This window comes from Thalassophryne amazonica, chromosome 2, assembly GCF_902500255.1.
Source record: "Thalassophryne amazonica chromosome 2, fThaAma1.1, whole genome shotgun sequence".
In the NCBI taxonomy this organism is placed as follows: Eukaryota; Metazoa; Chordata; class Actinopteri; order Batrachoidiformes; family Batrachoididae; genus Thalassophryne; species Thalassophryne amazonica.
In genome coordinates this window covers 60,306,862-60,323,945 of record NC_047104.1, presented here as the reverse complement: position 1 = coordinate 60,323,945, position 17,084 = coordinate 60,306,862, and the positions used below count along the sequence as shown (strand labels likewise).

The 17,084-nt window shown below is 40.6% G+C and overlaps 1 protein-coding gene across 1 annotated transcript in view; it reads right to left on the bottom strand.

Annotated features, from left to right (window-relative positions):
* Positions 1-17,084, bottom strand: part of cd276 (CD276 molecule) — a 340,196-nt gene that overhangs the window by 249,016 nt on the left and 74,096 nt on the right. The window contains exons 3-4 of the mRNA XM_034186696.1: positions 15,940-16,290; positions 10,072-10,368 (exon numbers count right to left, since the gene is read on the bottom strand). Of these exons, the coding sequence (XP_034042587.1) occupies positions 10,072-10,368; positions 15,940-16,290 (648 nt within the window). The remainder of the gene's footprint in view (positions 1-10,071; positions 10,369-15,939; positions 16,291-17,084) is intronic.

Genomic DNA, 17,084 nt, shown 5'->3' with positions numbered 1-17,084 from the left:
ACTATGTTACTATGCTTTTGGACCCTTTTAAATTCCATTTATTAGGTAACTGAGTAGGCCGCGGCCTCAACTTTATCTAAAGTCTGGGTCTTTTAGTGAATCTTGGGGCTAGTGGCCGGCGATCACCTTAGTATTTCTTCTGTTTTCCTTGCTTAATGCTGACAAATTATACTGTGTTTGTTGTCTTTCCAATGCCTGATTCTGTTTCTTTCTCTCTGTTTGAGGTGCGGCTCCATCCAGAGATGGGTGTGGCGTCTACTTCTGCAACCCTCCTGTCCTGCTTACCAGAAAAATTTCCTGTACGTTTGTTTTGTCCATTGTTTTGTCAATTGTGCCGCTAGCATGGCCCAAGCAGTGGGTCACCCCTTTGAGTCTGATCTGCTTGAGGTTTCTTCCTCAAATCATCAGAGGGAGTTTTTCCTTACCACTGTTGCCTGTGTGCTTGCTCTTGGGGTTAGTAAGGTTAGACTTTACTTGTGTGAAGCACCTTGAGGCAACTTTGTTGTGATTTGGTGCTATATAAATTAAAATAAATTGAAACTGAAATTAAATACTATTATAAATATGTAAGTCTGCAATCCTCAATTAACTTATTAAGTCCTGAGTGTACTCACGCGATGATAAAATGTCGCTCCAGGTGCAGTCAACTGTGACTCCAGTACTGTGTAGAAGCATCAAAAAGAGCAATTTTGTCCTTGTACTGCTGTAATTCAGCGCCAGAAAGATGCCTGGTGTGTTCACTTAATCCACTATCAGGTTCAGACATGATGAGTTTATCAATTCAATTTCAATTTTCAATTTATTTTCATTTATATAGCGCCCAATCACAACAAAGTTGCCTCAAGGCGCTTCACACAAGTAAGGTCTAACCCAGGGGTGACCAATCATGTGCCATGAAGGGCTGAGACACTGCAGGTTTTCCTTACTACCAATCACCTCAGCAGGTGATTTCATTCATGATCAGGTGTCTCAGCAAGTGATTCCACTGACAATCAGGTGTTTATGTTCAGGGGAGAAGCTCATCAGCAACCCACCTGCTGAGGAGATTGGTTGCAAGGAAAACCTGCACCTGTCTCGGCCCTCGCTACCCACTCCTGGTCTGACCTTACTAACCCCCAGAGCAGCAGTGGTAAGGAAAAACTCCCTCTGAGGAAGAAACCTCAAGCAGGCCAGACTCAAAGGGGTGACCCTTCACTTGGGCTTGAGTTTATCTCTAAGCTGGCCCACACTTTGCACTGCATATGTTGTTTCTTGTACAAATAATCCTGGAAGCCCTGCGTATGACCGGCAGCGTGGCAAGGGGGAGTGGCCTGGAAGTGGCCAGGTCACGTGACTGCAAGGGGTCTATATAGGACTTTCTACTTCTTCTCTTCTGCAAAGCATGCAACATTTGAATTTGTTTTCACAAAGTGTTAATGTGCAAATTTTGTCTTTGGTATGATGAGAGTTGAACTGAGAAAAATTAGGCTAAAAATCACAATATTACTCCATAGTTTTATACTTGATACAGTTTTGTGTTTGTGAGCAGGACCGCAACCCTTCTTGGGCCAGACAAAAGAAAAGGCCACCAGAAAATGACAGGTTTACTCAAACAGTAAGATGAACAATAAGGGGAGGTGATGGTCTAGTGGTTAAGGTGTTGGGCTTGAGACCACAAGATCCTTGGTTCAAATCCCAGCCTGACTAGAAAATCACCTTGGGCAAGGTCTTTAATCCCCTATTGCTGTGTAGTGAGCGCCTTGTATGGCATTATTTGTAAAGTGCTTTGAGCATTTGATGCAGATGGAAAAGCGCTATATAAATGCAGTCCATTTACCATCCATTTACCATGAACAAGAAAAGGTGACAGCAGGTTATTAGCATCATGGATGCTGGCATGTCAGTTAGGATTGTAGGCAGATATCTTATTGTCCACAATTCATTCATCCTGCATTGTCCACTGGACAGCTCAGAGGTGCTCAACAAAGCAATTCAATTTAATTTGTTTATTTACAGAGCACCAAATCCCAACATACGTGGCCCAACTACATAGTACACAAACCTTAACCACCCCCTAAGCAAACACACTGGCAACAATGGCAAGGAAAAACTTCTGCCATTTTCTGATGACAGGAAGACACCTAAAGCCAACCAGACTCAGTGAAGTGACCATGTACTTGGGCCATACTCATGTAAACAAAACAACAGCAAAAAACAAACAAACAAAAACAAAATGTATAACGCAATACTAAAATACCCTTCACGATGTGAGCATGTACCTTTTAACGACATCTGCGTGTGCTCATACATGAGCTTTTGAAAAGGCCAGAAGTTACCTTTGATTGCGTGTGATGCATGTGTGCACGCTGATGTCCATGTGATGTCTGTAAATCACTCCAGAGGTGTGATCAGGTTACAAAACCAGCATCTTCAGTTTTAGAAGTGTTTATTTGTCGCTAGCTTTTACATAACATATAAGAAAGATGTTAGATTTACACAGAAATCTTTGGAGCAGATTCTGCCATGTTGAATCAGTAGCCAGAGAGAGACCAGCCATTACATCATTTCATCTATTACAATATCAAAACTTTTAAACTACTTTTACATTTTACGCTTTGTCTATGTTTTTGTTCCATATATTCCAAAAATGAGACAGCATGATATGTCATTTTTAGGAGGAAGATAGAGGTGACAAAAAGTGCCATGGAAAGTAAAATGCATCTATTCCAGCCAAACCTGCAATCATGGATCATTCCAGCAAAGGCCTCAGACTGCTGTATTTTATTTTTTACCACGTGTTTAATACCTTTCCAGTCCAGCAATGGTCTGTCTGACTGGATTTCTGTGCTGTTTTGAAAAAGGCCAACCAAACTATTAGAAAGGCCACCCTCCCTCATCCGTCCAACCAGCCTTCCCTGCCAATCGGCCATCCTGTCTCCAGACAGTGCAGTCATTTCCCAGCCCAGTGGAGCAGCACTGCCTGACCTCTGCCTCAAACTCCGCCTCAATGGCCCAGCTTCAGCTCTAGCTCAAACCCAGAGAGGAGGTTTAGGCCACCTCTACTTATTTATGAGCCATTTCACACAGTGCTGTTCCCATTAGAGACCCAGCCTTGGCCCACCTTACACGGCGCACTCCTTGCACTTAACACACAATTCACCAGAAGGGCTGGAAGGGACATGAGCAGAGCATGGTGGTGGGAGGGTTGAGGAAACCATTAAACCTGTCACATGCAGTAAATACTGCCACAGAGAAAGCTCAACATTGTATCAATCAGTCAGAGAACAGCAGATGTGTCAATCTACTTCCTGGTTAGTGAACATGGCTTGCAGACAGCTGCTTGGAGACCAATCACTTCATCAAGCACAATGTTTTATTACAGCTTAGCCTTCTGAAATATGCGATAAATAGTTATCTGACTCTGCTCGGGGATATAATCACCCACTGATCTAATTTAACAATGCTCATAATTGGACATTTCATTATTTCTCATTCATTAATTTGGAGTTTCACGGTTATACATCCTGGAAAGTTTGAAACCTTGCCCATAGCTTGCAAAACCTAAGAGCTGGCCTGCCCAACCAGGCGACCGTGATCAACTCGATCGCATGAAAAAAAAACCTCACACGGTTCTTACTATCTGCGCATGCGCAGAGTCGAAAGGGGGTGGGAAGCTACAATGGAGCGAGTTGATACTACAGTGACAAGAGCTAAAAAAAAAAAATAATAAAAAAAAAAAAAAAATCGAAGACATCATTTTTATTAGGAGGATTATTTTTTCGTTCATTCAAATGCCAAGTCCATCTGTATTTTCTGCAATGCAAATGTGGCTTTAACAAAGAAAGGGAATTTGGAGCGGCATTTCAAGAGCTACGATCTAAACTTCCCAGCTAAATCACCTCTGTGAAGTCCAGGAATTGAAAAGTCAGCTGGCAGCACAACGGTCCATAAATATGGAAGATGTGATGGATGTGGCTAACAAGATTGCTTGTTCTGGTTGGGCCAGAGGATGCGATTATCCCATGCACAGCTGGATGAGGCCTGCAGAACACACGCATCTGCTGCTGCACAGAGATAAATTTCTTGAACGGTGTTCAGAATTGTTGCCCAAAATTAAACAATTTCTAAAACATTCAAGTGACACTGAATATGCACAGCTAAAAGACAGCCAGTGGCTCTTGAATTTAGCCTTTCTTACTGATCTGACTGACAAGCTCAATAACTTGAATCTAGACCTGCAGGGTAAGACCAAACACATCATCAACCTGATCAGCTCCATGAACAACTTTTCCAACTTGAATGAAACATTGTATTATGTGGGTTGTTTGTTGTTGTGTTGTTATGGCCCAGTCGTAGACCTACTTGTGTTTATTCTTTGCACCATGCACATTTACTTCAATACTGTATTATTATTGTTAAAACTGTATGTTTTTGCTAGAAAATTGTGTTACTATACTGGTGCACAATAAATTGTGGCTATGCTATGACTTGGTAGATCTGGAGTAGGGGTGTGTACTATTTGTTCACGCCTGCAGAAAACCCCTCCCTGCAAGCAAATTATCCAATCACTGCTCTGCTCCACCCCCCTGTAACTGAAGGTGACACAGTGGAGTTATGTGAAGAAAAAACATGGCGAGCGGAGGAGAGAGAGAGAGAGAAGTTTGAAGAAGCACCGTCTTATTTAAATCTGCAGTGTGGGGACATTTCTGTTTCGCTGTTGAATACAATGACAAAGAAGAGAAAAAAGTGGACAGAAATAAGACTGTATGTAAGCATTGCTTGACTCATATCCCGTACGCTAATGGAAACACTACAAACATGTCCATGCATCTCTGTCGTCACCACCCAGACATATCGCTTTGTGAAAGCAGGGCAGCCAGGCAGGTAACTAAAAGGGAAAGGGCAAACGTCTATCGGAGATGTTTTTCGACGGTCATAGAGCAGCAATTCAGAGTAGCACAAGAAAATAACCCATGCAGTGGGGATGTTCATTGCGAAAGATTTGCAGCCTTTTTCAGTGGTTGGAGACGAGGGGTTTCGTCACTTAATTAAAACGCTCGACCCCCGTTATGTTGTTCCCTCCTGCACTCATTTCTCCGACACTGTAATTCCTGCCATATATGAAACGACGTGAAAAAGTGTAGAAGATGACTTGGCGAAAATGCAAAACTTCGCACTAACAACAGACAGTTGGACTTCGAGGGTGACAGAGAGCTACCTCACTGTTACGGTTCACTACATGTCAGAGTCGGGCTGGAAAATGAAGAGTGCAGTCCTGCAAATTCGACCAATCTATGAAAGCCACACAAGCGCCAATTTATCTCACGAATTGAAAAGGGTAGTGACTGAGTGGAAGTTGGAGCGGACAAATATGACAATTCCAGTCACCACCGACAATGCCTCTAACATAGTGAATGCAGTGCGTGAAACAGAGGGGCTGGGACCACAGATAGGCTGCTTTGCTCATACAGTCAACCTGGCTGCCAAGAAGGCAGTGTCACTCAATGCTGTGTCCCGCCTGCTAGGAAAAGTGAGGAAAGTTGTTACTTTCTTTCACAAAAGCACAACAGCGAATCATGCACTGACAGTGAAACAGGAGATGCTAGAGTTGAAACCACACAAGGTAATCCACGATGTAACAATTAGGTGGAATATAATTCATGATATGCTGGAATGGTATGTAGAACAGCAGCCTGCCATCTACGCTGCATTACTTGACAAAAGTCTGAAGAGTGTCAACAAGGACATAGCAATGCTGAGTGATGAACAAAAAGTGGCAGAACAACTAATCAAAGTACTCAACCCACTCAAGACGGTGACAGCTCTCATGAGCAATGAAACAACCCCCACCACATCCATGATCCTCCCTCTGAAGGAAATGATTTTCAAATCCATGGCACCAGAAGATAAGGACCTCCGAACAATCCAAGAAGCCAAAGCAGCCATCAAACAGGACCTGGAAAAAAGGTACACAGACCCTGATCTCCAAAACTACCTCCTAAAAGCCACAGCACTGGATCCCAGGTTTAAGTCCCTACCTTCCCTTGATGAACCCTCCCGTATCTAGTCTACAGGGATCTCACCACAGACATCCTGGAGCATGAACCACAGGTAGTCATGTTTTGTTTGTGATTTTATGACTGCAAAAACTGGATTGTTTTTACTGACAAAAATTAGAGGTGCACCGATCATTATCGGCCGATCACGGTTTGATCGGTGATCGGCAAAATGCGCTGATCAAAAGGACCGATCACAACAGTGCAGGCAGTAGCGCAGGGAGCGCTTGGTCCAGTCATGACACGCTTTCCTCTGTGACGTAAACTTATTTTGACTTCTGATATGAGCTGGACGGACAAGGAGAGCAGTCGCCATCATCTAATGTAGTCCATGTCCGTCCAGCTCATATCAGAAGTCAAAATGAGTCAAATGGCTCTGAGAGATCTAAATAGACTGCTGTGTAATGAATGGAACCACACTGCCATCTAGTGGATATCCAATGTGCGTGAGTGTGTATTTGTGAATCAGTAGGCATTTGTTTGTGGATCTGTGGATTTCGCGAAAAGAATGTCTCAAAATTACGTCACAGAGGAAAGCGATGAATGCATGTAATTGGTGCTCCACAAATGCTGAAACTCAATTCACAAATACAATTTTCAGTTTTACAAATGTAATTTTTTTTTTTACAAATTAAGTTTTATATTTGCAAATACAACATTATTTGCAAAGACCAATTTACAAGTTATAAATATGAAATTTGCATTTGTGGATATCTGAACACATTTGCAAATCAATGATTATTTGTAGATCACCCTGTGTGCATTTACAAATATTGACAATTTTAACCCCACAGAATGAGGGCTGTATTTTACATTCTCAACGTTCAGGAAGGCTGTAACCTGAGCAACATGAAACATGGAAAAAAAAAAGCTTGCTGGTAGAACAAAGTCAGTGTAATAAAACAAAAGTTGGCAGTTTATTCTACGTAGTGTCTTTATTTGAATGCATGTTTTTTGTTTTCATCATTAAGTTTTAATGCAAAAATAGTCCTAAACATTAGACCTATATTCTTATTTTGGGCATGATCCAAATATGTACTTGATCGGTATCGGCCTTGATCGGTATCGGCAGATCAAAATTTCAGTGATCGGCCTAAAAAATCCTGATCGGTGCACCTCTAACAAAAATGCATGTGAATAACTGTTATTGAAACAGTGTTATTATTTTTGCAGTGTCAAGCAGAAGCACACCCGTCCACGCAGGAACTAAATTCATCCTCTCCACCCAAGAAGAAGACAGCCATAGCAGAACTGTGTGGAGAGGTGTTTAAAACAACAGAACAGGTCAGGCCCCTTGCTCTGAGAGTGGAGGATGAAGTTAGCTCATACAGACATACAGACTGCATTGATGTTGATGCTGATCCTCTCATGTGGTGGAAGACAAACAAGGCAAAGTACCCACACATCGCAAAAGTTGCACGTCACCTCTGTGTCCCCGCAACCTCAGTCGCAAGTGAAAGAATTTTCTCCACTGCAGGGGATATTGTTGGTGCAAGCCGCTCGTGCCTTTCCGCAGAGAATGTGGACAAGCTGATATTCTTACAGAAGAAGCTCACCATAGAAGAGAATGCTGATAGCTAATTGATACACTTCACAGCAGCCTCAGCCTGGCTTGTTGCACTTCACTTTTAATATAGCCTATATGGAAGTATTATGTTTATTTAAAATAGGCCAAGTGTGACTGTGTGTTATGTTTATTTAAAATAGGCTAAGTGTGAGTCAAGGCTGAGGAAATTTCTCATTTGAAAGTGTTAGGTCTACATTTTATACGGTACATGTTTTTATAATGTACAACAGTCATAGCCTATTTGAGTGTTATACCAGTGTAAGAGGAGTCAAGGCTGAGAAAATTTCTCATTTGAAAGTGTTATGTTTACATTATACAGTACATGTTTTGTTATGTACAACAGTCATAGCCTACTTTAATGTTCTACCAATGTAAGAGGAGTCAAGGCTGAGAGGAAATTTCACACTTGAAATTTTATGTTTAACTTACACTTTATTCAGTACATGTTTTACCACAGTCATAGCCTACTGGAATTTGTGTGGTACAAAAAGTTGTATTTATTTTTGCCTATGAGCAAAATAAAGGGAGTTAAAATAGTAGAATTTGTTTTTTGTTGTTGGTTTTTTTTTTTTTTTTTTTTTTTTTTTTTTTAGGAAAAATGCATACCGAAACCGAACCGAAAAGATGACCCAAAAACCAAGGTACGAACCGAACCGTGGGCTAACTGAACCGCTGCAACCCTAATCTGGAGACACCGTCAACTTTAGAAGTAGATCTTGGTTTAAAAAAGGTTGGGCACTCCTGCTTTAGAGAGTTCAGGAAAGTGTCTGCATCCATCCATCCATCCATCCAAGGTCCATCCAGGACGGTGGTGTGTGGGGTCAGGCATGTGAGAGGCAAACAAAGAAAAATGCTTAAAATGGCGAGGGAGTCAAGAGGGTCTTGGTTGTGGGGGTGTTGCTCTCAGAAGATGAAGGGTTTTGGCCATGCTAATGCTCCCCGGAACCATTTTCTGCAGTGAATTTGCAAGGAGGGATAGGGAAGCAGCAGTTTATCCAACTCTTTACAAGCTGGACAAAATCTATCTTCATATGCCAGCAACTTCTGTGCTGTGTGAGAGGGTCTACTCCAAAACTACAGAGAAGAGAAACAGACTCAAGTCTAAGACCACTGAAATGATCTTGTTTTTTTTTTGTTTTTTTTTTTAAATAAAATGCTTTGAAGCCCCCGAATCTCCTTCATTTTGTACAACTGTGGTCATAACAGTCCCTAGTTGCACAAGCATTTCACAATTTATATCTCTATTAGATGCAGTATTTTCTGATGGCACAATCACTTATGATGGCACAATCACATTATAACACAAGTATAGTGAGGCAAACAAGTATTTGATCCACTGTTGAATTTGCAAGTTTTCCCACCTACAAAGAACGGAGAGGTCTGCAATGTTTATCATAGGTACACTTCAACTGTGAGAGAAGAATCTAAAAAAAATTCAGAAAATCACACTGTATTATTTGTAACAAAATAATTTATTTAAAACCATGCACGCATTAAAAACCATGCGCGGATGCACACACACACACGCACACACACACACACACACACACACACACACACACACACACACACACACACACACACACACACACACACACACACACACACACACACACACACACACACCACTTCGCTTTTACTGCCCCTGCTGGAATGGCATGTGAGTCCAGAATGTAATTATCAACATCCATTGTTCAGTGTTAATATCTGTTTTTTCTCAAAAAATATTAGTCCTGTCAATGTTCCATTTTGGCGACATTCCTCCTTGACCTAAAATACATAACCATACCAAACAGCAAATGTTAGCTCTCCCCAGTTTGTCCATAATCAAAGTTATATGTACACAGGCCACTTCACTTTTAACATATTGTAGCAAGCTGCGCTGAACAACGAAAACCAAGCCAGAGCTTTTTTTTTAATCTTTTCTGCATTCTGCCCCAAGCAGGTGCTTTTATTTTTCACACCCACAAACAGAGACAGTGGTGGAAGACATCAAACACACCGCATTTCCCACTCATGGTAACGGCAACATGACACTTAACTAAAGTGGCTAAACCAACTTAACTACAAAAACACAATAAATCAATAACACTATCAACACTGTTAAACTAACATGAACCACAAATAACATTTAAAACCCTGAACTCCCATGGTGCATTGCAGCATAATGCCCATTGTTTACTAATATCCCTAATTTCTCCAAAAAATATTGGTTCTATCAACTTTGTTTTCACAGCATCCATCCTTGACCCAACAGACATAAGCATACCAAAAGGCAATTGTCAGCTCTCCGAAGTTTCTCTGTGATCGAAGCCATATACACACACACACACACACGCATGCATACACGCACAGACTTGACTATTAATATATACATAATGAAAATGAAAATGTTTTTTTGGAAAAGAATAGAAATGACAACACTCAGTAAGAAATTGAAAATCTTTTAAAAACGAGATTGCCACTCACCTGTGATTGAGACAAAGGCATAGCCCTCCTCACCCAGCAGTGGATTGATCAGTCGGCAGCTGTAAGTACTGTTGGGCTCCAGTATGACTCTCAGCACACTGTTCATACTGAATAATCCTTCCTCATTTGCCACCAGAGACGTGGTGATGTTGTCTGTCAGGTTGCGTCCACTCCCATCCTGCCATAACACATGAGCTTCGGGGTAGCCACCATAGGCCACGCAAGTCAGAGCCACCTCATCACCTGGACGTAGGTTGGAATCAGGCTCCAAAGTCACCACAGGCTTGGAGTAGGGGGCTGGAGAGGTAAAGGAGTGGAAAGATCATAAGAGGAAAGAGAAAAGGAAGATGAAGACAGGCAGACAAACTGAAGACAGGCAGACAAACTGAATTCAGTTAGATTCTCTGCAGTGATAGACACCGTGGGAACTATTAAGACACGATTCCTATTAAATTCTTAATCATATTTAGGAGCTTAACATAGCAGTACTTAAAATTCCACAGATGTTCCATTGCTAACACATGCTGACACTGTATCACTACACGCTAACAACACTGTCTCAGGGGAGCCAAAGCACTGAGCCACTTCCAAACAGAAATTATGTGAGATGGAGGTTTGGGAGATTCAAGACGACTCAACCTATGGCACAGAAAAGAGCAGAGATGGGTGGAGGTGAGGGGTGAACAGTCAGCCTGTGCTGAAATCACAGTTCTGCATTCCGGTGAGCTGAAACACAAACACAGGGGCGGCTGCTGTATTCCCAGAATCAATCACTGCACAGCAAACAATGAGGGTGGAGCTGAGGGCGAGGTGAAATAAGTTTTTCTGAACGGCTTTTTTTTTTTTTTTTTTGAAATGTGGACCCTCATCACAAAGACAGATTTAGCGGGGACCGTTTTGACTGGCAGGCAGATTTCTTTCGAAGCTGTCGTTCTCAGCGCAGCAGGAAAGCATGTCTATGGCGCTCTTTGGTAATGCTAGCTAAAAATAGCACATTTCTAAATTTAATACACAACACGGCACCAATTTGTCACTTTTGGAGACCGTGTTTTATTTCACACCAGCTATGCTCAGAAAAAAAAAATCATTCATTTACACTGCCTCATACACATCCATCCTCAGAGGACAGAAAGAGGAAACAGATGTAACAGAAGCAGAAATGTGAGAAGGAAAGAACTCAACCACTTCATCTAAAAAGTGTGTAAAGCCAAAAGGTATTACTATGATTTTTTTCTTTTAAAGTCTTCCTTCTTGAAGATGGAGACTTACTGTGTCAAATCAGAATTGGCAGATTCTTAGAGGGCTCCATAGCAATGTCAACAGTGCTACCTTGGGAAACTGGAAAAGTTGCGCTTGGTGGAAAATCATCTCCTACTTTGTAGGAGAAGGACAGAAAGCAATAGCAGGGGTGGTGGCCAAGTGGGTAAAGTACTTCGTTTCAGTGCAGAAGGTTCCGGGTTCAAATCCCACCCCTTCCACATTTCTCCATGTAATGTGGAGTTACGTCAGGAAGGGGATCCAGCGTAAAACCTGTGCCAATTCAACATGCAGATCCACCTTGGATTTGCTGTGGTGACCCCGAGTGCAAACAAGGGAGCAGCCAAAGGGACTTACTTTTTGTGATTGGACAACCACAAGCACTTAATTAAATGCAGATGGCACCTCATCAGAAGTCCAAATTAGTGCCAAAGTACTAATTATACTGCATTAGCAAAAAGTATATCTAACACGTTATTTCCACCAATTTCGGAGGGTGGAGGTTATGTTTGTTATCTGGGGAGATGGGAAAGAGTTGATGAAAATTCAGTGGCGATCTGAAGCTTTCATCTCTCAAGAACAAATGGAATTGATCCTAAAATAAGACAAAATATTACAATATTTTCTGGAATATAAGTCAAGTTTTTTTTATAGTACTAGTCTGGGAAGACCTGTGACTTATCTTCCGGTGCAACTTAGATACCGAAAATTCACAAGTTTGTTGTTAGGGTCCAAACATCAGTGAAGTTGGTCAAAGGACTCTACTGTTTTTATGCAGGCACAAAAAGTGATTGGGCAGCATAAACCAGGCAGAGTTGAAATGTGAAATTTACAGGGTTGGTAGAAGACAGGAAAAACTCGTTGTATTCAGAAAAAATGGTGAGTAAAAAATGCTAGGTGGCACTATAATTAATAAAACATGTCAACACTAATAACTTTTGATCCATGTAATCACCCATAGGAAAACATCATACCATTGTGATTGGTGGAGTGAGCCCGTTCTAATGGTGCAGGCCATGCACATTCACACTTTAATTTTTTTCGCAATGTTGCAAAATATGTAAAATTGGCCCAAACGAAATCGTCTCTCGATTTTTGACGTAAAAAATGCAGATTGATGTTAAAACATTCTCTGTTTCGCAAATCTCAGTAATTGGACAGGAAACCTTAAAATTTGTTGCTCTGTTTGCAATTTTCATGGCTTTGAGTTTGACCATGTACAATGTTCTTTATTTCATGATGCATTTTCTCAATAATGGCATTGCCAAATGGCATGATATTGGGCAGGTCTCTGTATGGCATCTGTTCGAGTTGCAGTCCCAAATTTGGTGGACCACTAGATGGTGCTGTAAAGCACATTTTCTTTGAATTTCAAAAGTACAAATTGCTCATAATTTCAGGCAGATTTTCCCTGAGAGTACTTTAAGGTGTTGTTTTACTGTTAGACAAAAGATGATGACAAATCACCTACAAATTTTTTCATAGCTTTTAAAGGCACTTCAGACCAGCCGAAACAACTTAAAATGCGCTCTCATTAATGGATGGACTGAATGCTGCCAAATTTGCCAGCTTCAACCAGAAAACTACAGTGTGTCGAGTACAGAACAAACTGTCTGTACATAAAAAATGGCCAGAAAAAAACATTAGGTGGTGCTATAAATGAAAACTGCTTTGAAAAAAACAACTTGTAATAAATTCAGATCTGTCAGTCACACATCGCAAATCTTTATACTGTTGTGATTGGTGGATTAACCTCTTTCCAATGGTATAGGTCACACCTCTTTGTGTCAAGATAGTTTTTGCAATTTGCAAAATAGACTGGCACAAACTTGTCTTTGGATTTTTCAAGCAAAAAGGTCAGATTGGTGTCTAAACATTCGTTAGTGCATGACTCTGAAAAATTGGACCATAAATCTTTAATTTTTTTTACTTTGTTTACAAGTGTCTTGACTTTGACCATATGTGATGCCATTTAATTAAGGATGGGTGTTCTCATATAACTTGTGCCAATTCAACATGCAGATCCACCTCAGATTTGCCGTGGTGACCCGGAGTGCAAAACAAGGAAGCAGCCGAAGGGACTTACTTTATATTTTAAAGAACGGTTATGTTGGAAACATGGTGTTTGTCTCCGGCAGTTTCAGACTGAACTGTGATTATTTGGATGTGGGTGCAGCAAACGGATTGTTCTTCTTCTTCTGTTTTGGTGGTAGGCCAATCAACTGAATGGTGCATTCCTGCCACCATTTGGTGGGAAATCTGTGACCGGGATACAAAAGTATGCATTTTAGTATTTTAGTAAATGAAATGTGTGCTGTGTTGATGCTTGCTTCTCCATGGCCCCTGCTTGGGGCAGGCCAGGATCTGCGGTGGGGTGGGGAGGTTCTTGGACCCTTAATATTTGCTTGCAAATCAAGTTAACTTTCACAGGAATCAAAGCACTACACAAAATGAACTCCAATAATAAGAGAATGCGAGATGTGAACAATGTACAAAAAAAAAAAAAAAAAAATCCCAAATTAAAGACCTCTTATATGCTGGTGTGAGTTATGCTCCCGGGAAATACGGCACTTCCTTTATAACCCATTGGGACCACTCTATTAATGTTCCAATCTAAGGTATATCAACAAAGGATATCAATCAAAAAGGAAATAGTTAATCCATTATTTTGTTTTATGTCAAATTCATGTGTTTGTAACTGTGGTTATAATTTCTACATCACATTGCATCAGGAAGCCATGTGAAAAAGAAGGGAGATGCTGAAGGACCTTACTATTGGCTATAAATGTCCATGAATGTCTTGTGCACGGAAACCATCACTTGGTTCATTAGATATGCTGGGTGATAAAATAATGGTGATGGCTACTGTAAAAAAAAACAAAAAAAAACAAAAGATGACTGGAGTATTATTGATAATCACCCATATCTACGTGCGAGTCAGCAATGTGCATATAGTGTATCCAGAAAGTATTCACAGCGCTACACTTTTTCCACATTTTGTTATGTTAAAGCCTTATTCCAAAATGGCATGGTGCCAAATCTGTGATTACATGAATGGCAAATGTGAGGACATCACTGTTCTCTATACCCAGTGGAGGGCGCTAATGCTCACCTCAACAGAGCAACAGCTTCCGCTAGATGCCTAATATAAATTTAGTGAGACGATGTGCATTCAAGGAAAGGTGCAAAAAACAGAAAGGCAGTGTGCCAAAAAGTGTTTGTCAAATCAGACGCATCAGTAATAATCCTCCTACTAGTAAAATGACACAGTACAGTATAAGGCTCAGACAAAAAATAATAATCACAAAGACAGACAATATTAAACTGAAAAAGACATGAGTAAGATAATCAGACTAAGAGAAACAGAGAATCAAACTCTGCAAGCAGAAAGCAATGAAAAGTGACAATTATGTGCTCTTTTTTTTTAGTTATTCACTGTCACAACCTTGGTGTGTCCACTGCATTAATGATTTAATTATTTGTACAGTCTGATCATTTATTCCTTATTTTTCAGAGCAAGTACCAGCACACCAAGGACCTGGAACAGGTTAAAGTAAAATGCAGAGATATTACAATTAACAGATCCATAACAAAATGCAAAACAATATCACAGAACTTTTAATTTTTATTTTATATATATATATATATATTTTTTATTTTTTATTTTTTATTTTTTTTCCCTACTAGTCCCGGTTGTATGAGGTTCCAACAGTGGAACCGGCAGAGATCTACATGAGGATTTGGCACAAGCTTTATGCCAGATGCCGCTCTTGATGCAACTCAAGTTCTACATGGAGAATCATGTACAACCCCTGGTCTCCCTCCCAAGTACAAAGCAGGTCCAGCTCTGCTGAACTGCTGAGACATGACAGGATCAGATGAACACAGAGTGGAATGACTTCTCATGTCATATTATCTAATCATAATAATAAAATGATTCCCTCCTGATTGAAGTGGTACCTGTTTGGTTTTCTTCTAATTATTAGTGTACCAATCACAACCGGTGCATCCCACAAGAACAACATGGCCAGTGGTTCTGCAGATTGGGCATTACCCCATCTGATATAAGAAAAAACTGGAAATAACAAATGTAATTTTATATATCATTCTGAATGTCATTCATGTGATATTAGTTATAATGCTGGTGAATACAGGAATTGAAACAGTAACTTCCTTCGGCTGCTCCCTTTTTTCACTTGGGCTCGCCACAGCAGATCCGAGATGGGTCTACATCCTGATTTGGCACAAGTCCTTTTTTTTTTTTTTTAAACACCGGATGCCCTGCCTGACACAGCTCTGCATTACAGGGAGAATGAGCAGGGATGGTATTGAACCAGGAACCTTCTGCTTTAGAAACAAACACAACAACCGCTTGTCTACCACGCTGCCCGAATGAAAGAACTGAAGTGATTTATTAAATTTGGTGAAGTCACAAGAAGAAAAAAAAATTTTTGAATCAACAACAACTTTTATCAGCTTTGTAGGACAAAACAACCCGAGCCCAGTTCACAGAGATAACACCACATCACCACTATAATGTGTTCTAAACATGTTAAATGCAAACTAATATGGAAAACGTTAATAGTGACAACACTGCCTAATCCTACTCACCTGCCACCTGCAGCAGAAGAGCAGCACTGCCGTGATCCTGCACTCTGACAAAGCAGGTATAGCTGCCTTCATCAGCCACAGCTACCTTGCTCAGCTGGAGCGAGGCGTTACCCGTAACAAGCTGGCTTACAAACAGGCTGGTACGGTTGGAGAAGCTCTCGGCCTGGTCCTGCAGTTGGTCACGCCCACTCCAGTAAGCGTGCACAGTGCGTTTGGTGTCTGTCAGCTGCCAGAAGACAGTCAGATCAGACAGGTTGAAAGGGTCAATGTGGTTGAAGGAGCAGTTGAGTGTGGCGTCTATGCTGTGCAGCACAACCACTGGCTGCTCAGGAACATTCACCTCCAAGACAGCTGCAAGAAATGGAGAACAAGTCATGTGCAATGACAAAGCTGGATTTCTGTATCTTAGTTGGTTTCAGGTAGGGATGGCACAATACCATGCTGGAACCTCTCAGATACCAATACAAATCCAATACAATTTGACCTGACTTAAAACAACTAATCTGTTAATAAATACATTTTTCTGGATGTACTTTGCTAACCTAGCCATTGACCAAAACATAAACTCAATTAATTTAATTTATTTTCAATTTATTTTCATTTATATAGCACCAAATCACAACAAAGTTGCCTCAAGGTGCTTCACACAAGTAAGGTCTAACCTTACCAACCCCAAACTCAAACTGTGAACCAAATATATATATATATATATATATATATATATATATATATATATATATATATATATATATATATATATATTCCACTTCCCTGAAGGAAAATATAGCAGACAACATCATACTTGATTCAGTAATGGACTGTTATTAATCAGTAATATTGGACAGGCGTACCCCCAGTTTCAGGTAAAGGTGCACATATATTACATATATTTTGTCATCGTTTTTCTCTTAATTCATGAGAAAAGAGGGCAGCAAATCACTGCTGCAATATTAAAAGTTGTATAATTCTTTATGGTATGAGCCGGCTATGACTCATACCAGACTGATATACGAAGAAGTAGTAGTAGTAGTAAGTCCTACAGACCCTGAGTAGGGTGGTCTTTATTTTGGAGTTCTGAAATTTAATACTCTGACCCCCTGAATAGGTTCCAATTGGTGAGAAAACATTCTGTGTAAAATTTTGTC